The sequence below is a fragment of the Dermacentor albipictus genome, chromosome 9, assembly GCF_038994185.2.
Source record: "Dermacentor albipictus isolate Rhodes 1998 colony chromosome 9, USDA_Dalb.pri_finalv2, whole genome shotgun sequence".
NCBI classification, from domain to species: Eukaryota; Metazoa; Arthropoda; class Arachnida; order Ixodida; family Ixodidae; genus Dermacentor; species Dermacentor albipictus.
The window spans coordinates 35,395,965-35,419,582 of record NC_091829.1 but is presented as its reverse complement, the minus strand read 5'-3'; the positions used below and the strand labels follow the sequence as shown (position 1 = coordinate 35,419,582).

At 46.1% G+C, this 23,618-nt stretch overlaps 1 protein-coding gene across 2 annotated transcripts in view; it reads left to right on the top strand.

The window, feature by feature from the left end:
• Positions 1-23,067, top strand: part of LOC135906497 (ubiquitin-conjugating enzyme E2 Z-like) — a 99,540-nt gene extending 76,473 nt beyond the window's left edge. The window contains exons 2-6 of one of the 2 annotated variants that reach the window (XM_065437906.2): positions 2,312-2,466; positions 10,416-10,532; positions 15,997-16,384; positions 19,044-19,396; positions 22,805-23,067. In XM_065437906.2, the coding sequence (XP_065293978.1) occupies positions 16,046-16,384; positions 19,044-19,396; positions 22,805-23,000 (888 nt within the window). In that variant the 5' untranslated portion in view covers positions 2,312-2,466; positions 10,416-10,532; positions 15,997-16,045 and the 3' untranslated portion in view covers positions 23,001-23,067. The remainder of the gene's footprint in view (positions 1-2,311; positions 2,467-10,415; positions 10,533-15,996; positions 16,385-19,043; positions 19,397-22,804) is intronic. The other variant, XM_065437907.2, reaches the window with a different exon arrangement.
• The last annotated feature ends 551 nt before the right edge of the window (positions 23,068-23,618 follow it).

Sequence of the window (23,618 nt, the reverse complement as noted above, 5' to 3'; positions counted from 1 at the left end):
CTTCTTTCTGTATTTCATTCTATCTTTCAGGAGTCTGTAATCCGGCACACGTGGAAGGATTATTGGAAAACGTGGAAAAAGTGGATTTTAGGGATAAGAGCTAATGCTGGATATGCTAGGGCACCCCGGCCGAACGTCGAAGGATTAAGAGCAGTGACGAGGATAGAAAAACGATAATTGAATCAGGGGTTCTAAGCTCCACGTGCGCTTTGTTAACTCTATATTTATCAGCTTTCGTAATTGCGAGCGTCCTTGAGAAAGTGTGTCACTCGTTAGCTCATAAAATTCCCGTCTAATGTGTTCCTGAAACGTTTTGTACTGAACCCCGTCGAAGCAGCAAATTAGCCGAACCCAGATCAATACTAATTCTACTGAGAAATTTCGTGTAGGAGGATGTTGCAGGAAAACCTGTCGTTTTAGCCCATGTGTTACTGGTAAACTAAACAAGGTGTGTTATAACTTGCGAAAAATTTTCTTCGCGTCTAGTACCATAGCGATAAGCTCGGATACAGTGAGGCGTTTGAAAAGACTCGTGCAATGGCGAATTATTTGAATCAGCTGTAGTGAAGAGTTTGCAAAGACCGAAGTAGATTTCGGATAGTTTCTTGGTGTCGACAAGGCCTCAGGTTATAACGAACGAGTGCACTGGTTATAGTAAAACGTTTGGAATTACCGCGCCTATAGTGTATGGGTCGCACAGGAAATATTGAAGCGTTTCATTTTAACCAAATCATCCCAAAGTGGATAGGCTGACCCCTAGGATTTCCGAAGGGTGTGATAACTCCATTATACCGGATTCGTTGTCTTTGGTTGATCCGGAGTCGCACAAATTTGCATACACCATTAGAGGCTTCTTTCTTTTCTTTTTTTTTTCACGTAATGTCTCTTCCTCATTGCCAACGCCTTTCCTCCTCAAGAGCTTTTCTTTCTTCTAATAGCTTTACGCAGGTATGTCGGCATTTGTTACCCTCGTGTACCATTTCCTTGTTTACGTAGGCATGATGTAGGCCAGACGTAACGCACATCGTCATCAAGCCTACATTTAGTTAAAAACATTTATTGTTATGGTGACCACTGAATAAATTGACGAGTCTAGCGTCCCGAACCTTCTCAGTGGACATTGACGTACGCCGTAGTGAGGGTCTCCTCATTAATTTTCACCATCCTGAATTTTTTTCATCTGCGCCTTAATCTTAGTGCACTGGCTTTCTTTTGGTGGGAGAGTACGTCCTCATCGAATTAAGGCCACCACTGACGGGGAACGAAAACGCGGCCACGTGGTCAGCAGCAGAATGCCACAGGCGTGCACAGAATCAGCACCGCGGGTGTGCGACCCCAGAATTCAGCACTGAGATCAGGAATGGCGCCACGTTAACAATTTGGTCGGGCCATCGGGGTGCCTGGGAACGGTAATACAAGTTATTTGTCCTTGTAATTTTTTTTTTCTTCAATGATACTCGATGCAGTACCTCGTTAATAGAAAGCACCTGTTCGGCCAAATATAAGCGCGATTGTGTTTGCCTAGATGTTTTGAACTACTAACAACGGGAAACAATGTCACGCCTAATCGCAGCGATGGGGAACCTACAATGCAGGACGAAGTACGACGAAGGATGAGGAACGAAGTAAGCACGAAGTTTAACCGACCGACCCATCGATCTGGCGGTCGGAAGGTTGGCTACTTGACTGACTTATAATGCAATATAACTAATCTGAGTTCACTTTACTGCTTAGAATTTCCTAGAATAATTACGAGAAAACTCTGCCGCTGTCATCGTTCAGTAAACATGTAAATTCTGGTTAGTACACGGATTTCTCTGATATATTCGTGCTTGCGCCTTCAGACGTTCTTGTGACCTTGCTTACCAAGCTGTATCGGCCTTCACTGGACTAAATTTGGAAGCAATCAATACTCATCCAAGTGCAGAAGGCAGTGATCGAGACTCTGCGAGAGCGCATAATCCCTACTGATTGCGACGTTTCCGCGTGTCCCTGCATCCGTGACGCAATGTTTTCAATATGGGGCTTCTCTGGTGGAGGTCCGCTGTTCAGATCCTGCCGTGGCAATCTGCCCTGCTTGCCGCTCCCCTATACACTAGCGCCATAGTTCCCTCTAGCAATTATTGTATGAAGCAGTATGCTTGACCTTACTTACCTGTTTTGATTGATTGATTGATTGATTGATTGATTGATTGATTGATTGATTGATTGATTGATTGATTGAATTCCTAACTGAACCACTAATTGTTTCATGAATTCGTGGGCTCTATGCTTGACATGGCTTACTGGCTCATTTACTTATTTATTTTAGACACGCCCATAAACCCGAGTGCAGGAGCGTTCGCAACCATCGGAATGCAGTCACCGTGCCTGAAGAACGAGTCCACGACGTTCTGCTCAGATGTGGAGCGCCTGGTTACATATTCCACCGTAGCCGGGTCAAGGGTCAAGTGTACCTAGCTGGCGGTACCGTAGAAGTCATTCATTAATTCATTTTACTCTTATGGCTGAAGTCATTGCGCCGAGGAGTGGTTATGAACAATAAACAAGAAGCAGTGAAATGTGCGGGGGGGTAAAGCTTATACGAAGAACGTAGCTGTTCATGTAATGTTGGCTAACGAACAGAGAAGATGAATATAAAACAATGACAAAAAAAAGACAAAACAATACGCTGTGGCGAGTAACAATATCAGATACTTATACAATATTATCTAATACTTGATTAAAGGCATTGTTGTCGTTTATTACAACAATATCCCGTATTCTGTGGTCGCAAAAAAAGACATGTGCGTTCTTTTGTTGCATAATAAGGGCCCTACCTTCTTACGATCATCAATGCGATGAGGCACGTACATGGGCATAGAAATGAAATCAACTTGTACTTCAGGGTTATGTTGCAACTTATGTGCGAACGTTTATCTGGGAAAGACATGGAATTGCCTAGCTATCGCTGTCACTGCTTCACTTACACTTTCTCGTTTTTTCCCAATGTACATGTGACTTGCGCTATTTTTTCCCGCCGTTGTCTGTTCTGTTTAGACCGTTTCCTCTCTTAGTGAGCTTCTGTGAGCCAATTTTCCGGACGGCTAAGCAAGTCTGATTAAACTGGGCACACCAGGGACACTTCTTGCGTCACGCGTAGACTTGCTTCACCTGGGTGCGCAATGTTTACGTCTGTATACTGAAGTGCACAAAGTGAGTAGTTTACTGTCGGAGCCCTTCTAGTACGACGATGGAAGTGGGTGCAGTCGTGTACAGGCTAATGTAGTAGGAAATGAAAGTCCGCCTAAGTGGAATTTCCGTTTGATTAGCGTAGCGCGTTGTTTGGTAGCGTCGGTTTTCACTTTGCGTTGTTTCTAACATTGCTCTTGTAATATCGCTCGGTGTGCAAATCACGCCCTACCGAGAAAACGTGGCGATACAGGACAGAATGCATTAGGCAAATACGGCCAATATACAACGCTAGCTGGCACTGTCCAATTATCGATACCTTTGCTTCTTGTTCTCTTGTTCTTTCTTTTGTATGGTGAAAAAGAAAATCCTGACCAGTAATTCAAATTCCGAGAGATGCTACAGAAACTTTCGACTAGATGGCAACCACTGTGGATTTATTCTATGGGAGTGTCTACGCAATACTGAGCTAGACCGTATTATGAAAGCTTCGAGGCCAAAACAGAAAGAAACATTAACGAAACTCAGAAAGACATGACGATTATATAGGTACGGGTGAGAAAGATCATAATGTGGGATATCGCTCACACTACAAAAGACTCCATGCTCATACACCTAAATAAGAAAAAGAAAGCTAGAGTACGTTCCTGCTTTCCTCTGATAACTTTCGGCACAGAGGAAAGCAGGAACGTACTCTAGCTTTCTTTTTCTTATTTAGGTGTATGAGCATGGTAACTGATAACTTTCGGCACACCCCGCAGGGGCGTCTGCGTGAGCAGGCGTTTGGTGTGTTGCGACACCACGGACCCGAGCACATGAGGGTTGGACCCTCCCGCGTGTAGCCGTGCGCGGCTTAGCCGTGTCTGGGGAAAAGGGGATCCTGGGGGTTGAGCCGATGCTGGGTGTTTGGACCTTTAAGGCCCCCCGGCGGAGGCAACACACCCCTTTGGCCTCTGCTTCACATAGACGGCACCCCCGGACTGACCCACCCGGGGGAAATCGGTAGTTGCCTTTTCCTGTCTCTCTCTACCCTTATCTTCGTCTTTCTCTTCCACTTTTTATCTTTCCTGTGTTCTCATCTTTTCCATTCATTTCGACTTTTCCTGGTGGCAAGGGTTAACCTGGTGTGGCTGTCCTACCTTGGGTATACCATATTGGGTTATAGTAACGGCATACTGCTGGCGCTGTGCAGACTTGTTTTCATGTTCTGCCACGTCCCCTTGTTGGGCTCCGTGGTGGGTGGCAGACGCCGTTGCCGAAAAACTCACTTTTTCCATGGGATCCTCCAACCCGTTTTCACCCGATCGTGCCTCGAAAAGGGTACGCACCGACGCAACCTCGCTGTTCTTACCCAGAAACAAAGAAACATTCCCGAAATTCCACGTCCTTCACTGTGAACAAACATCCACAAAAGCAAGAGCAATTTCCCCATTCCTTGTGGCCAAGTGCCTAAAAGAGACCATTGGAGCTGGTTATAAAGTAACAAAGATGGCAAGTGGGGATTTGCTCCTCGAACTAAAAGACAAAGAACAGTACAACAGACTCTCACATCTCGTAGCTTTTGGTAACATCCCTGTCTCTGTCAGCGCACATCGAACTATGAACACAGTCAAAGGCGTAGTATCAGATGATGACTTAATGGCATTGAATGAAGAAGAACTCCTGGATGGATGGAAGGACCAAGGCGTAATCCATGTGCAGCGCATCAAAATCAGACGGAATGACAATGAAATCGCAACAAAGCATTTAATACTCACTTTCAGTTCAACTACTTTACCCGAGACACTTGAAACCGGCTATGTAAAGCTTCATGTTCGACCCTACATCCCGAACCCGCGACGTTGCTTCAAATGTCAGAGATTTGGTCACGCATCCCAGAGATGCCGAGGACAGCTTATGTGCGCAAAGTGCGGCACAACCGGTCACTCTGCTGATGACTTCAAAAATGATGAGGTACATTGTCCGAACTGCGAAGGCAGTCACCCTGCATACTCCAGAGCTTGTTCAGCCTGGAAGAAAGAAAAGGAAATAATTACTATAAAATTTAAGGAGAACATTTCATTCCGTGAAGCACGACAAAGGGTATCCTCGTTATTTACATTGAAAACATCTTTCGCTGAAGTGGTGCAACGGGGGGCGGCACCACAACGGCTTCTGGCGGCAGCCCGGTCCACGCCTAGCGTGCCGAGGCTTGCGCCACCCGCCCCTACGGTGGGAGCAGCCGACGCTGCCCTGCCCTCTCTCGAAGTGTCCACACCAGTGGCCTCTTCAAGCTCCGGCAGCAGCCAGGGCACCGCAGAGGCCACAGGGGTCTTGTCGACCTCCGGCCTGGTGGGGACGAAGACTTCGTCGCTTGAGATGAAGTCTACGCGACGCACACATCGCTCTTTGGAGCGGGTGTCCAGCGCCTTGCAAGAGGCTATGGACACCAATGCAAGCCAAACGGCGCAGTTAGCGTCGAAGGAGCGGCGAGGTTCTCTTGACCGCTCCAGAAAAGACAAAACACCAATTAAAGGGCCTAACAAAGGCCCTGTAAAGTAACATCACTCTCCTCTCTCTCGAGACACACAGCACTTTTTTTTTTCCTCAACATGCATAACATCATACAGTGGAATGTTAGAGGACTATTAAGAAACCTAGATGATGTCCAAGAAATTCTCTCTAAGTTTAATCCTAAAGTGCTGTGTGTGCAGGAAACCCATCTAACGTCCAAGCACACTAACTTCCTCCGACAATATATGACTTTCCGAAGAGACCGCGAGGATGCTCTCGCATCATCTGGCGGTGTAGCCATCATTGCTGACAGAAGTATAGCATGTCAGCATTTCAAGCTCCAAACGCCCCTTGAGGCAGTGGCCATTCGAGCCGTACTTTTAAATAAACTCATAACCATCTGCTCCTTGTATATACCACCACATTATCACCTTCACAGACGCGATATAGAATCATTAATAGATGAGCTCCCGGAGCCCTATTTGATTCTTGGTGATTTTAATGCGCACAGTAGTCTGTGGGGCGATTCACGTTGTGATGCACGTGGTCGCGTCATCGAACAGCTGCTTTTTACTTCTGGAGCATGTCTCTTGAATACAAAGGAGCCCACGTATTTTAACCTGGCTAACAAGTCGTATCCTGCCATAGATCTTAGCATTTTATCGCCGACGCTTTTACCTTTTTTTAAATGGAGTGTGCTTAATAACCCGTATGGCAGTGACCACTTCCCAATAATCTTAAGTACCACGGAACAAGATCAACTTCTCCCGCAGGTCCCCCGGTGGAAGGTTGACTCAGCCGATTGGGAACGGTACCGAGCTCTTACTCACATGACGTGGACTGAGATGTCCGGTTTAACCATAGCTGATGCTGTCAGATATTTTACAGCTTTTATACTTGATGCCGCCTCTAAGTGTATTGCTCAAGCGAGCGGCACTGGTTCTAAGCGGCGTGTTCCCTGGTGGAACGATGCATGTAGGCAAGCGCGGAGGAACCAGAACAAAGCGTGGGCACTGCTTCGCGACTCGCCAACAGCAGAAAACCTGGAAAACTTTAAACGTGTCAAATCCTAGGCAAGGAGAACACGCCGACAAGCTAGACGAGAGAGTTGGGCACAGTTTATATCAAGCATTAACTCTTACACAGATGAGAGAAAAGTCTGGAATAGAGTTAAGGAAGTTAACGGGCAACAAACGTATTCCTTACCTTTAGTAAACAGCCACGGAGAAAGCCTGGAAGATCAAGCCAACTCTCTTGGTGCACATTTTGAACACATATCGAGCTCCTCGCACTACTCCGAAACCTTCCTAAAGAACAAAACGCGAATAGAACAGCAAAAGTTACAAAGAAAATGTGCTAAAAGTGTGGCGTACAACGAACCCTTCTCCATAGCAGAACTGCAGGCAGCACTGAACTGTTGTAATACATCCTCCCCAGGTTCAGACCGCATAATATATGAGATGTTGAAACAACTACCCCCCGAAACACAAAAAACCCTCCTTTACCTCTACAACGTTATATGGTTTTCCGGCGAGATCCCCTCTGCTTGGAAGGAGGCTATTGTAATCCCAATTCTAAAGCACGGAAAGGATCCTTCCTCCGTATCAAGTTACAGACCGATAGCATTAACAAGTTGCCTCTGCAAAGTTTTCGAAAAAATGGTAAACTGTCGCTTACTACACTTCCTCGAAACAAACAAATTGCTCGACCCATACCAGTGCGGGTTTCGGGAGGGTCGATCCACCAATGACCATCTCATACGTATCGAGGCACGTATCCGTGAAGCTTTTGTTCATAAGCAGTTTTTCGTATCAATATTCCTAGATATGGAGAAAGCATATGACACTACGTGGCGGTTTGGGATATTGAGAGACCTCTCACAGTTAGGTATACACGGTAATATGTTCAATGTTATCGAAAGTTATCTGTCCAAACGCACATTCCGTGTTCGAGTGGGCAACGTTCTGTCACGAAAATTTGTACAGGAAACTGGAGTGCCGCAGGGCGGGGTGCTCAGCTGCACGCTCTTTATAGTAAAAATGAATTCTCTTCGTCTACACATACCACGTAACATCTTCTCTTCAACATATGTTGACGATGTGCAGATAGGATTTCAATCAACTTCTCTCGCAATCTGCGAGCGACAGGTCCAGCTTGCTCTTAACAATGTCTCCAAATGGGCGGATGAGAACGGGTTCAGACTGAACCCACAAAAAAGCTCCTGTGTCGTTTTCTCTAGAAAAAGAGGCCTGCATCCTGATCCTGAAATTGTGTTGCATGATGAGCGTCTGCCTGTAAACAAGGAACATAAATTTTTAGGCATAATTTTAGACGCGAAATTAACCTTTATACAGCACATAAAGTATCTTAAAAACAAATGTATGAAAACAATGAATATCTTAAAGGTGCTGTCACGCACAACCTGGGGCAGTGACAGAAAATGTCTCATGAACCTATATAAAAGCCTCATACGCACACGGCTAGACTATGGAGCCATAGTTTACCAGTCGGCTACACCAACTGCTCTGAAGATGCTAGACCCTATCCACCACTTAGGAATTCGCCTGTCCACAGGCGCCTTCAGAACAAGCCCAGTGGAAAGCCTGTACGTTGAATCGGATGAATGGTCACTTCAACTGCAGAGAACATATTCGTCTTTTATGTATTTTCTGAGAGTGAACGCAAACAGTGAGCACCCCGCGTATTCCACTATAAATGATTTGTTCAGTTCTCAACTTTTCCGCAACCGGCCCACAGTGGCAAAGCCTTTCTCACTACGTATTAGAGACATAGCTGAAGAAACAAGGGTTGCACTGCTTGAATACCACCTTATGCCCCCGGTTATACGGCCCCCGCCCTGGCACTGGCAACCTATACACTGTGATACATCTTTCGTAGCTGTCACAAAGCGCGCGCCTGTCGCGCATATCCGAATGCACTTCCTCGAATTGCAGCACAAATACTCCTGTCCTGAATTCTTTACAGACGCATCGAAGTGTTATTCTGGCATGTCTTACGCAGCGGTCGGTCCATCCTTTTCGGATTCCGGTGTATTGAATCCTAGCACAAGTATTTTCACAGCAGAGGCCTACGCGATATTGGCTGCCGTTAAACACATTAAAGAATTTAATATCCAAAAGTCAGTTATATATACAGATTCTTTGAGCGTGGTAAACGCTTTGAAAAGTGTCAAAAAATATCAAAACCCTGTCATTGTATCTCTTTACTCAGCATTACTAACCACCTATGCGTCCAAGCAGCATATCGTCGTATGCTGGGTGCCGGGGCACCGAGAGATAGAGGGAAACGTGTTGGCTGACCAGCTAGCCACATCCGTCCACACGAACGCTTCCAACACTTCCACGACTGTCCCTGTAATGGACCTCAAGCCATCAATAAGAAAAAAGCTAAGGGCTTTCTGGCAGCGCTTGTGGGACAAGGAAACAGAAAATAAACTACACGTTATCAAGCCGTATCTTGGCAACTGGCCCCCGGTACCAAAGAACCGTCACACAGAAGTAACACTTTGCAGACTCAGGATAGGACACACATACAGCACACACGCATACCTCTTGTCCAGTGGCGATCCACCCACGTGTGATAAATGTGGTGAGCCACTTACCGTGCTTCACATCCTGATACAAAGTAGGGAATTAGACACAAATAGGAAAAAGCATTTTCCATTCCCACATCGGCAGCGAATTCCACTTCATCCTCAAATGTTCATAGGTATAGAACCTCTTTTTAAATATCAGTCGTTGTTCGAATTTTTAAAAGATGTACGTAGTTTTCATGTTATATCACCAGGAAATCCGTAGCACAGCCTCTTAACTGAGGTTTCTGCTGCGGTAACTGCATTAATAGAAAGCGCCTGCCTCCCAGCCTTTGGGCTCAAAGGCGTTCCGGAGGCATAGGAGCTATTTCCATGTTCTTCCATTTTAGCGTCATGATCACTTATCAAGCGTACTATACCCATAGACAACTACATATGTCACTATCATAATTTTATACTATATATCATTTTACGCTTCTATGATACGCATTGATTTTAGGCCACTTTACAGCCATGTTACATCCCACCATCGAAACTCACAAATCAGCGCTTAACAACACATAATTAGTCATGGCGCTCTTTGGCCATCCCTGGCCCTTGCGCCACTAAACAATACACATTCATTCAACTTTCGGCACATCCAATTGTGATATAACATGAGGAGATGTCCTTCACGAAACCGCCAGGTACTTTCCGCAGTATCAAGCTTCCCGGTTCCAAAGTTGCACTTTTAAATTTTTACTTTCGTAGGTGTAATATGTCCTTAATTCTTGTCATTTTTGTAACAAGCGGGAGGCAACTGATCATTTTGGGATTTCTCGCTGCCGCTTCTACTTCCTCCAGTAGAGGATGTTAATCGAATTTACTTCTCGTCGGCTCAGTGTTAACTTCATCAACTTCCAATCTCTTGTTGTTCAGTGAATTTAAGTCTGGGTATATACCACTCACGGCAACCATTCTATTTGCTGTAGACTAGATCATTATTCCGTTCGAAAGGTTCCTCTGTTGGGGATGCCAGTCATGGCGCCCAGTTCATTTATATTCTTGTGCTATGAAATTGCGCTGTACTCATATACTGTGTGACCTAGTTTTTTTTTATTTTTTCTGGTTCGTTTGCGTGTTTGTTTTGTCTCTCTCTCGCTCTGTCTTTCTGAGGTGCATGTGTTATTCATTTCACTGGGGCCATTTCTCCTCGCAGGTACGCGCTATGTGTTCAGGCCACAACAACGACAAAACAAGTAAGGATATAAACAACCCTTCTGGGCAGCTCATCAAGCCTTCTACGACGCCGAACATTGCGGAAATCGAAGAGAGAGTAGGTATCGTCTACTTAAAGAGTACTTATTCACACTCCAGCAAATACATCAGTACCAGGAGATTTGCGCATGCTTCTTAAACAGAACGAACTGCATCAAATTACATGAATGACATGAATACTGCTTTCGATATTTCTGCATACAAAAATACACAAATATTATCCGCTATCCAATAAATATTTCCTTTAATAACTTGTGCTATCTTTGTTCTTCAATTTTAGCCTTGAAAAAACTTTGCCGCACACAATCGATTTAGATTTCTTTTTATTTGCGCGACAGGCTTAATTAGAATGGTTCAGCGGGGACCGGGAACTCCTTGAGGTTAAGCTAGCTCACAAGCAAGAAACGACTAAATGAAACAGAGAAACACCCTTCGAGTCCTCTTCCTTGACACAAGTGCCAATACTGGCGGTCACTACAGGCTGGAACAGCTTCTCCAAGACGTCCACTCTACGGTTGCGTTTTTCTTCACGGCCCCCTTCGTCACGGCGTCGTCCAGACAGACGATTATCCAGCCAGCAGCAGCGTTGCTTCTTTCTCTCTCTGTTCGCATTCTTCAGCAATTGACGTCAGCTTAACGAAGCCGGAAGTGGCACTGCGCTAGTTATTCGGGCGTGAGCGGCACCGATGAAGAGCTGTTGCTTTGACACGCGTCGTTAGCTCGCTTCGGGAAGCGAGTTTGGCAGGCGACGTGTTTGCTTCTCTGTGTTTGTGGCTCACAAGTAGTTTGCGTAACGAGTTGTCAGGTGGTGTTTGTGTTTGCGCGTACAAATCCCTGAGGGAGGAGCGACGTTGGCCCATTGTCTTAGTTGCCTTCTTTTTTCATGCTTTCTAAGTTCGTGTTTCCTGTTCATTTATTGTTTTTGAAACGTAAAGCACATAGCTTTTAACAGACACGAGAACTGTGCGGACGTTCAGCCGACAGCAAAATGTTTTAGAGCATGGGGGAAAAAAGCCTAACAGAATATAATTTAAATTAAAGATGCGGTAGTCATTCGTGGAGATACAGTCGCGTTCAATATTAGTCGCAACGTGGTGCCCGTGGTCGAAAGGGAGCCAAGGCTGCACGGCGGCCGAGACAAACTAATATTTTTCTTCATTAATGTCGGCAGTTATAACTGTGCTTAGTTTTCCGATTTCTCGTACGTCGGCGCCACCGTGTAGCCTCGGGATAGTCTGGAACTGCTTCGACTACGGGCGCCATGTTGCAGCTTATATTTAACTTGACTGTACTCACTGTGCATTACGGTCCAAAGGCGGATGCGTATAGACTGCGACAAAATTTTAGTCTTTTTCGAGGGTTCGGCCGTGCTTCAAAAAGCATTATGTTTCTGTGTACGGGCATCAAAAGGCGCGTCAAACGCGCTTATCATACGCTGGTGTCATGGATGTTTTCTCTTCTGAGCGAAATAATATTCGAAGGACTTTGCACGTTACGCGCGAGTTTTGTAAACACGACATGCAGTACTCGAATACTTGCGTTGGTCTGTATAATGAAATTTTGTACGCGCCGGCTCCCTTTTTTTAATGTGAAGTGTACTGAAGCCAACGAGCGAGAGTACGGTAGCCAAGTAAAGTTTTATTCATTCATTCAGACATTTTGCGGTAGGTTGGCAAGTTACCGGTCTTATATTTCTTCACTAATAATAATGATAATAAGCATACGTTTTCGACGGTGAATGTGAAACTCGGTCTCTCAGCACAACAGCTCGATTCTCTAACTGTACACGCGCGCGTCTCGTCGCCTGGCACATGTGCGTACGCCTGCCATCGGGATCTGCCCACATTCGCCAGTCCTTTCCTTGTAGCTCCCAGCGACACCTAAACACCGTGTGACAGTGTACCGTTCTCGCGATCGGCCCTGATTGTCACGCTTGAATGGTTGTAAAGTTTCCTTCGCAGGACTGCGTAAAATCAGTAGTCGTGCTATCGCCGTCTTACCATCGTTGTCGCCGTCGTCTCGCTGCTGTCATTACACGCTCGCCGTCACACAAGCAGGTTGGCTCACCTGCGAACGCCCTGTGTTTCTTGATTGCCAGCTGCCTGCAAAGGGGCTTCGCATAACTTTGATTGTTGCAGTGCGTGAGGTCAGCCTTACGTTTGCAGGTATACAGCAAATGATCGCATTTAACTATTGATTTATCTATTGATTGATTGATTGATTTATCTATTGATTGATTGATTGATTGATTGATTGATTGATTGATTGATTGATTGATTGATTGATTGATTGATTGATTGATTGATTGATTGATTGATTCATTCATTCATTCATTCATTCATTCAGTCAGTCAGTCAGTCATTCATTCATCTCAATAATATTTTAGGCTAAATTCATTCATTCATTCATTCATCTCAATTATATTTTAGGCTAACTTCAAATAAAATAGCACTATTTCATTGCGCTCCTGCCGCAACACCTGGGATTCGCTCTATTCGTGTGCAACTCGGCTGTTACGAATGTGGAGTCCTGAAAAAAATTCTGTAGCTAAAAAATGCTGAAAATGCGGCCTCAAACAAGGAGTCGGGCGCGACCTCTCAGTATTTGCCCGTGCAACTTTCTTGCTAAGGAAGGCTGTAGTACCACCTGCAATTACTAAGTTGTTCCCAACTCAGCGCAACACTGAGCTGTCATCCTTGCAGTGCTTGGAACCTTCTTCCGGGTTTTGTAGCTTGCGCTTCACAGGCGCGGACTATAGTGGCGGAGCCTTGTGTGTGCTTCGGAAGCAACAGCAGGCAATACACTCGCGCAAAACAGCTCGCGCCGCCCAAAACATAAAATCAGATTTGCTTGGGGCTGATGCTGCAGCGCTCATTATTGGCGTAACCTCCGCAAAGACAAATGTAATCTCTGTTTTTTTTTGTCCTTACGTATTAACACAAATTGACAATATCGCCTTTGAATACCGTATGGGGCATATAGCAGAATTCTACTCCTTATTCTAGATTACTGTAAGAGACCGATATTCTTCGCACGAGAAATCGAAAGACATAAACGCCTAAAATCCGAAATCTTGCCGATTAACCTTAAAATAATTGCAATATCCTAAATGTTGCAATTTACTAATTGTAGCCGGAGGCTTCGCGAGGCACGTTCACTTGGAACGAATTCTTGTTAGGGCGACAACAATTTCAGTGTATACGTTCCCCAAAATGTTCGACGAAATACACAACCATACCGTTTTTTTTTTTGTCACGTAAGTAGACAGCATTGCATTTTCACAGCAAGTTTGACTGCGCCATGCAATCTCAAAATTACTGCTTGTTTCAAAATTTGTTCCACGTAGTTGGAGACTCCGGATTGATTTTGACCACCAGAGGTTCTTTAACGCGCCCCCAATGTACGGGACACGCGCATTTTTTTCTTTATTCTTTTTTTTGCATTTCACCCCTTTCGGAATGCGGCCACCGCAGCCGGGATTCGATCCCGCGACCTAGCGCTTAACAGCGCAGCCCCATAGCCGCTAAGCCACCGCGGCTGGTAACTAGGGTGTAAAAAAAAAGTAAATTATTGGGTTTTACGTGCCAAAACCACTTTCTGATTATGAGGCACGCCGTAGTGGGGGACTCCGGAAACTTGCACCACCTGGGGTTCTTTAACGTGCACGTAAATCTAAGTACACGGGTGTTTTCGCATTTCTCCCCCATCGAAATGCGGCCGCCGTGGCCGGGATTCGATCCCGCGACCTCGTGTTCAGATGGTGACTAGGATGTGAACGTCGTTCTGTGTTAATTGTCATAACGGCTGTTCATTATTCAAAAACTATTCGGCGATCGATTCGATTCGCTTCTGGCAATATTTGATTCGCATTTGAGTTGACCTCAAAAATCACAATTCGCTCACCCCTACTATGTGCTTCAGTAAAGCTCGGTGGTAGTCCACGGAACTAAGAACTTTTTGCTTTTCTATATATATTTTCACAAATTTTCTTTCTTGTTTTTTTTTTCTTCATGGTATTTAGCAGCGTTTAGGTCAATAGTCCTGACGCTTTGTGTTACGCGTGGCTTGCAGAAAATGCCTGTTACGGTCACGGTGACCTTCGTGGATATCATTGGTAAATATAACATTGGGCATGCCTCGTCGTGCCCTTCTCCCTCTTTTCCGACAGTCACAACGTCGCCTGACATGGTCCTCACCCTAGAAAATCTAGGTACTCCTTATATTTGTGAAGGAACAACGACAACATAGCCCGCCGTCAACATGTGCCACCATTCAGGTCGAGTAGGAACGTGTGCCGTAAAACGTGGGTCGAGAAGCTTAAAGAGTTCGGTTCCAACAACCCTGACACTTTGCCATACCATTTGGCGTAGCGTGCTCTCAGCCTGGTCATTTTGTTTGGCACCGCTGAGACCATGTCACCACAAGTAGTATCGCACGTCGTTGCTGTTGCTGGTACCGTATTGTGGTAATGCTCAAACGACCGATTATTTCTTATTGTGTTGCTTTTCTTGTCATCAAGCGAAGAAAAAAAAAATAAATCTAATTTAGAGGCAGCGTTTCGCCCTGTTGAACTGTTATTTTCCTTTTTTTGTTTCTGGCACTCTTTCTGTGGGAGCCCTGTCTATTGTACATCATCACGAGGGTATTTGCAGAACCGTTGATGAATACTTATTTATTTCAAGGCGATTTTTTTATCGAATTCTGTGTGCATTGTTTTATTTTCCCTTCTTTTTTTGCGAAATGTTTTCTTTGCTTTTTAGACAGGCTGTTCTGCTATTTCCTCCTATGCTTGGTCAGTGCCCCGTAGTGGGTATGCGCAATTCTTATGATAAAATCCCCACGTAAATTTTTGTTCCGCTATAGATTTTTTTACGTGAGACAAAACAATTATCGCGTAATTTTTTCTGTTATTTAACTTTATTCATCTCCGCTCACCCTTCATTTCACTTATAATAAAGGATTCTGGGAATTCGTTTTCGAATCGGTTATTTATAGCTCATTTTTTAATCTCGTAACTGATTCAGCTTGAGAACATGGAATTGCTCAAACGAGGTCTCTTATTGCATTCTGGCATCCTCAATTATTTATTTCATTTCATCGCAGAAGTACTCCTCTGCCTCCCGTTTTCTGCAGCCGGGCCCCGATAGCAGATACGGGCCATACCTTAGGACCGTCAACATCAAGCCAGACAAAAATGGCGCCCACGGCGAAGAAAAGCCTCCTCATTTTTAATAAAGATAGCCTAATTTCATCCAAATCTTGGCCAATCCCCCACAGTGGGTGTGCGTCATCGCATAAGGAATACCATACCATACCATACCATACCATACCATGGTCCCGGTGCTGCGCTGGCCCGAGACTTCCGATTATTTCTTTTTTCTCCAAACACCGAACGTTTACTTTTAAACTCCAATGCTCGAACTGTTAACTCCCTTGTTATCATTATTATTTTTTATGCACATAATTTAACCACCCGATTCATGACCAATCCCCCACTGTGGGTATGTGCCATGGCCACTCAGGACAACAACAACAACAACGGCGACCACGCAGCCGCCGCCAGGGCCGGGCATGGCCGTCGCCCAACGGGGCGCCGCCAGCGGCGGCCTCTCGACGAGCCACCTGCCATCGTCGTCGAGCACGTGGGACCCCCTGTGCTCCGCGCACGAGGAGCCCACGCCGCAGTGCCTGCTGAGGGCCCGGCGCGACATCATGGACATCTTCGCCGCGCCCCCCGCCGGCGTGTTCATCGCGCCGGAGGAGAACGACATCACCCGCATCGAGGCCCTGATCGTGGGGCCCCCGGAGACCCCCTATGAGGGCGGCTTCTTCCACTTCCTCGTCAAGTGCCCGCCCGAGTACCCGAACGAGCCGCCGCGAGTACGCCTCATGACCGCAGGCGGCGCGCAGGTGAGCTCGACCGAGGGGCCGTGACGCTTTCATGGCCGCTGCGAAAGGTAGTGGAGACGACGGTACTCATTGGACTGGCATAGGACACTCTTGGCGACTTGATGAAAGGGCTGAGCGACAGTCGATTGGATTAGAGGACTCCAGCGGTTTGCGTAGGCAAGAAGCCAAGCTCTGACTGACACGCTGGGACCCGAGCGAAGCGGAAGCCGCTTGCCCCCCGTAGCTTCTCATAGATCTCTATACTACTAGCCATGTAATGAAAGGGCAGCACAACTGACGATCACGGATTAACAGAGAGGTTCACAGGAATATGGAGGCTTTAGGTGATTAACAACGGTAGAAGCAATACCACTGAAGCCAACGTTTCGACAAGGGGACTTTGTCAGGGTAGTTACCGGTGTCAAGTCCCTGATGACAAGGCGCGTTATTCAAGCGTAGCGACTATACGTGTTGACGGAAAGCACTGTCATTTACGTAAAGGGACAGAGCAAGGCATTAGGCATTAGGCATTAGGCACTAGGCATTAGGCAACCTAAGCTTAGCCTTGGGTCTGAAGGCACTAGGTGTCTCTCTAATTCTCTCTTCATTGATCTGGGAAACAAAGCAATTCTTACGGAAGGCGTGACTTGCAAGCGGGAACCCACTTCCATGTTGATCATGTCTGCTTTCGTTGGTTCAGCTCGCCCGCCTGCACTGAAACGGTGACCGCATTGGTGCCATTACTGTGGGTGTGTCTGCTGAAGGCTTTCAAAAAATTTTTAAGATCATCTGCGGCAGATAACACCACTGTAGTCCCTAAGCTTGAGTACCCAGTGAAGTGGAGGTTATTAGCACGAGAAATCGAAATGCAAAATTAGCAAGCTTTCAGCTAATTACTACAGCACATATTGCAACTTAAATTTGGTAGCCCGGGACTTCTTAAAGTGAATACATTTGGAACGAATTCTGACCATGGCATCAGTTTCGAAATACCAGTTCCGCAACTTGTGCGAAAAAATGCATTGGCGGTCTAGTTTGTGCTTCATTGCATAAAACGTCTGTGAGCAAGACGAGAACAAGGTGAAAGCAGGAGCCAACGTTTGGCTCCTGCCATACTTCTCCCATACTTCTCCCATAGTTGGAGAAGTATGGGAGAGGCCTTTGCCCTGCAGTGGGCGTAACCAGGGTGATGATGATGGTGATGATGATGATGATGATGATGATGGTGGTGGTTGTGGTGGTGGTGGTGGTGGTGGTGGTGGTGGTGGTGGTGGTGGTGGTGGTGGTGGTGATGATGATGCCCGTCGAATCGTTTTCGACTCCTGCGGACACCATGCATATATGGGCGTCAATTAAATTTCCGTAAGTCGAGTTTTAAGCTTACGGAGATGGTTATCTGTGGCCCTAAGAATGCCATTTGCCAATTTCGGGCACCGGCGACCCCGTTTTCAATTGCTTTCAATTTTAACAAGCATTAATTGACGTTTGCTACGACTCACGTAGCAAAATTTAATTGACGTTCCTTTGATGTAGACATGTTGCACATAGGGCTAACGTTAAGAAAGGATGTTTCATAAAACCGGAATCCCGTATGTCCTGACAAAAAATAACAAATCTTTACTTTTGTTATCTTTTCATCGAAGGAACTGTGGGGTTTTATTACAGTTCAGACGAAAAGATCGGTTTCTTCGAAAGTCCATGGGCATTCTCAAGACTACAGATTATGGGGTTTTACGTGCCAAAACCGCTTTCTGATTATGAGGCACGCCGTAGTGGAGGACTCCGGAAATTTCGACCACCTGGGGTTCTTTAATGTGCACCTAAATCTAAGTACACGGGTGTTTTCGCATTTCGCCCCCATCGAAATGCGGCCGCCGTGGCCGGGATTCGATCCCGCGACCTCGTGCTCAACAGCCTAACACCATAGCCACTGAGCAACCACGGCGGGTTTCTCAAGACTACGCCAGCACCGGATCTTAAAGATGCTTCTATATAGTGATTAGCATTCTTTTTATATTTTAGCCACCTTTCGGTCTGTCGATGCATAACCTCTTTTAGGGCGCTGACACGGCTCCTTAAAAGGCTGCAGAAAAGACCGCCTCTTTATCTCTGCGATCCCTCGCTCTCGATTTTTTTCACGGAGCTCTTCAATGCTACGACCACACTCCTCAGGTGCATGTCCGACTGATAAAAATGCGAACGCCCGCTCTTCTGACAACGAACAAAAGTTTTACGCTTTAGATAGGCCCCTATGCAATCACGCTGTAGTTCATTCGAAGTCAGATATGCTGAGCCCTAAGTTATACAATTCCGGCCCATTCCGGCGGGACATAAGTGGCTGTGGTTAGAAGGCCGCGTTCTTGTGAACCATCTTTGCGGCGTCTGAAAGTGTTCGCGCTGTGGTCTGTAGTACCGCCGTGGCACGTACGAAATTATTAACGCGATTGACCTTCTATGCCATTTTTCTTTCGCCAACTTCCTCCTCTGCGAAATGTAAATAAAGGTGTCTCCAGCAATACGGTTGAAGGCGCCTCAGCAAAGCATGAATCCAGGACCTCAAACAGGTGCGACGTAACGCTAAGGCATTTCTTTCGCATTTACCGTTAAACCACCACGGCATTTTTAATGTATTTTTTTTTCTTAGCTTTACGGTATCCACGATTTCCGGTGACGCCTGCAGGTCAGCCTGAACCCCAACTTCCACCCGGACGGCAAGGTCTGCCTCAGCATCCTGGGCACCTGGCCCGGACCGGCCTGGACGCCCGCGCTCTCCATCAAGAGCGTCCTGGTGTCCATCCAGTCGATCATGTCCGAGAACCCGTACTACAACCACCCGCAGTTCTGCGTGGAGCGGACGCCGGGCGACGTGAGCCGCTACGGCGCCATCATCCAGCACGAGACCATCCGGGTGGCGGTGTGCGACGCCGTGCAGGCGTGCCTCGATGACGACGACGGCATCGGTCCACCGTGCCCGCCGCCGCCTCCCGCCCTGAGGGAGGTGGTGTTCAAGACGTTCGCCGATTCGTACGACAGGTACGAATAGAATTGTAACAGCGCGACTCTCTGACGTGGACATAAGCCGAAGATCAAACGCCTGGTAAAAAAAAAGAAGACATTGGAATCTCCAATGAAAAAACAATTCTGGAGTTCTACGTGCCAAAGGAACGATCTTATTATAAGGCAATCCTTAGGGGAGGACTCACGAATAATTTCGACCAGCTTGGGCTAGTCTGCAGGCTTGGAGTGACGCCTGTCACCGGCAAAATATGCCGAGAGCGAGTGGGGCTATACTAATATAAGTACAACTAAATTAGGAAGGCCCACGAAGCTTCAACAAGACACTCCCTCACCAGATCAGGAATTGGCCTCCCTGGTGAAGTATTAGGCCACGCCCGCCCAAATGGCTCACTCAATTAACCAATGGCCCTCAGTCCCCAGCAGTTGCGGAGCACCTGAGCAAGGTGCTCAGGTGCTCCGGAGACCCTGGTTCGATTCCCACCGGGCCAATCTTGGAAGTTGCTTTTTATTTATGAAGCGCCTGCCGTGATTTATCGCTCACTGTCAACGCCGCAAACGCCGACGCCGACACCGGCTTTTCTGCGACACGAGCTCCTTAACGCTATCGCGTTAAAACTGGTGGCTCAATATGCGAAGCGTCTATTGGCTGCAAGGGTCCCAGAAAACTGGAAGAATGCAAACATTATACTAATCCACAATAAGGGACACGTTAAAGAATTGAAAAATTATAGACCCACTAGCTTACTCCCAGTATTATATCAAAATATTAACCAAATAATCTCCAATAGAATAAGGGCAACACTGGACTTTAGTCAACGAAGGGACCAGGCTGGCTTCGGGAAGAGATACTCTACAATGGATCACATCCACGTCATCAATCAGGTAATCGAGAAATCCGAAGAGTACAGTAAGTCTATCTATGTGGCTTTCATAGATTACGAAAGGCATTTGATTCAGTAGAGATACCAGCAGTCATAGAGGCATTACGGTATCAAGGAGTACAGAACGCTTACATAAATACCTTGGAAAATGCCTACAGAGGTTCTACAGCTACCTTAATTCTACACAAGAGCAGGAAGATACCTATAAAGAAAAGGGTCAGGCAGGGAGACAATCTCTCCAATGCTATTCACTGCATGCTTAGAAGTATTCAAGCTATTAAACTGGGAAGGCTTAGGAGCAAAGAACAACGGAGAATAACTCAGCAACCTTCGGTCTGCCGATGACATTGTTCTATTCGGCAACAGTGCAGACGAGTTACAACAAATGATTGAGGACTTTAACATAGAGAGTGTGAGAGTGGGGTTGCAGATTAATATGCAGAAGACAAGGATAATGATAAATAGCCGGGCAAAGGAACAAGAGCTCAGGATCTCCAGTCTGCCTCTAGAGTGTGTCAAGGAGTACGCTTACCTAGGTCAATTAATCACAGGGAACCCTGATCCTGAGAAGGAAATAAACAGAAAAATAGAAATAGGTTGGATCACATACGGCAGACATTGTCAGCTCCTGACTGGAACCTTACCCATTATCATTGAAAGGGAAGCTGTATAATCAGTGCATTTTACCAGTCCTGACATGTGGAGCAGAGACTTGGAGACTGACAAAGAAGCTTGAGGACAAGTTAAGGACGGCGCAAAGAGCGATGGAACGGAGATTGCTAGGGAGACAGAAAGAAAGCGGTTTGGATCAGAGAGCAAACGGATACAGACAATATTCTAATTGACATCAAGAGGCAAAAATGGAGCTCGGCAGGTCATGTAATGCGCCGGTTAGATAACCGTTGGACCATTAGGGTTACAGAATGGGTACGAAGAGAAGGAAAACACAGTTGAGGACGACAGAAGACTAGGTGGAGCGATGAAATTAGGAAATTCGCGGGCGCTAGTTGGAATCGGTTGGCGCAGGGCAGGGGTAATTGGAGATCGCGGGGAGAGGCCTTCGTCCTGCAGTGGACATAAAACAGTATGATGATGATGATGACGACGACGACGACGACGACGACGATGATGATGATGATGATGAGTAGGAGGAGGAGGAGGAGGAGGAGGAGGAGGAGGAGGAGGAGGAGGAGGAGGAGGAGGTGGTGGTGGTGGTGGTGGTTGTTGTTTAATGTTATTCACGGTACACGGGCGGGCATTTCTAAATGGGCGAATTGTTCTTTTTATTTCTTCTTTAAGCACCATTGGACCCAATTGGACTCGCTAGGACCAATGTGAACAAAAGAAAGGGGGAAGGGGGAGACTCCTCAAGGGTCTTAACCTTGATATGCCACGGATATGCTTGCGACTGCATTCTAGCAGCTTACACATGCATGAACACACTATGGCTTATTCTTTTCAATGACTTGCCCACCATTTACTACTTTTTTTTTCTTCGTTTAATTTTTTTAACTGGAAATACCATTGCACCTCTTTAAGGGGCATCAGCCTTTCTGTGGCTAACACGTATTAAAATTTTCTGAGCACCATCAAAATCATGAAGCAGTGGATCAGCTCCGGCAGATATCAATGGCTCTTCGGTACGTGACATCTTCATTGAGAATTCTGTTCAGGGTACAAACGCGTTCAAGAATTCAACAATCAATACTTCACTATGAAAGAGCGCTGTTATGTTTTTCTATGTGCAAACAACATTTGGTTGAAGAAGTGGTGCATTACTTAAAAAGAAATTAATGAAATTTCGCGACAAATTTTTAACATCTCAGAAACGCTAAGTGCTTCTTTATATCGCGGAGATCAAATGCAAATATATCTAACCTGGAAAATAATGTTGTAATTATGCTATTATTATTTCGTTGCTTCGCAAGATTACTCATCTAATGACGTCCAGTTGGAACTGTCGTAATACTGACTGGACTTGCAGGTATCTCCAATGGTGTCCTATCGGAACCGAATGGGTCTCGTTAAAAAACACAATTGAACGCAACGTTTCTGACTCTGCAAAGACAAGCATTGACTTTCAACTAGGAATGCTTATTGAAAACGAGATATATATGCTTTATATACACGTTGCTGAATGAAAATACCTCAGCCCAAAAGGAATAAGCAAGAACAGTAGCACAGTGCTGGTTTGGGCCAGATTACCTCTTGGTAACATATTAACAGCGCAAGTAAATGACAAGCACAAGGAATCCGACAGGACGAGCGCTGACTTCAAACTTTTTCTGAATTTCTCTGTACTTGTCTTTTACTGGCGTTCTTTTAAAATACCAAAGAAAAACATGACTTTCTATCGGCCATACCGCTTATTTCTTTGTAATATTTTTTTATCATCCCGCAGCATGCTCATACCTCTCGCATGCGATGAAGGTTGCCAGTGTAAAGTCGCTGCCTGTCATTGTCTGCTATTCGGTCTGTGTCTTCGTCAAAAAGTGGCGCTGTTACACTTCGAATAGCGCAGAACCAACCTATGACGTCGCAGGTACGAAGCTGCGGTGAAGATGCGCCTGGAGATGACCGGTAGGCCAATGAACGATCCGTTCGGCATCGCAAGGGGTCGGTACGGCTACAAGACGCTGCTGTCGCGACTGAGGGACTTGAAGGAGAGGGTCCAACGAAGGAACGAAATTTCCGCCCAGAAAAGCGACCAAGCGACGCGTTGCAAGACTCCCTGCTAACCACGATTCCTATGGGAGTGGGGCTCGCTAAAACGATTAAATGAGGCGTCTAATAAAAAAACATGAAGCCTACTTCAAGGCTGTGGTCCCGATTACTGCGTCGCATGGGAGAGAGAGAGTCAGGGATAGTAAAGAGAGGAAGGTTAATCAAAATCGATAACCACAGCGGTGCCCAGGCTGGGTTGGCTGTTCTCGAGTGTATCGTGGTGGTGTACGCAATGAGACGAGAAGCAGTATGGAGTAAGAACAAGACGGGAGAGCATCTTTTCGAGCAGATAAAATAGGACCCACTGTGGGAGAATTTTAACTTATCATTAGTTGCTGCTGTACTAGCTGCTGTTAGTTGCTTCTGCGCTAGTTGTGTGGTGTAGCATGACGAGAAACGATGGGAAATCAGAACAGGACAGGTCCTATTAAACCGGTGATATTAAGGCAGTGTGTCAGGACAAGAACCAACGTGAAGTGGGAACAGGACAGGTCCTATTACACCGCGTCCCATTACGCGAGATGTTTGGATCAACTAGCCTAGCAACAAACAGCGCTATGTTCTACAACTGCCCGCGGCAAAAGCCCGCTTTCACATGTGTATATACCATGGTCTCCGAGATAGGGAGGCCC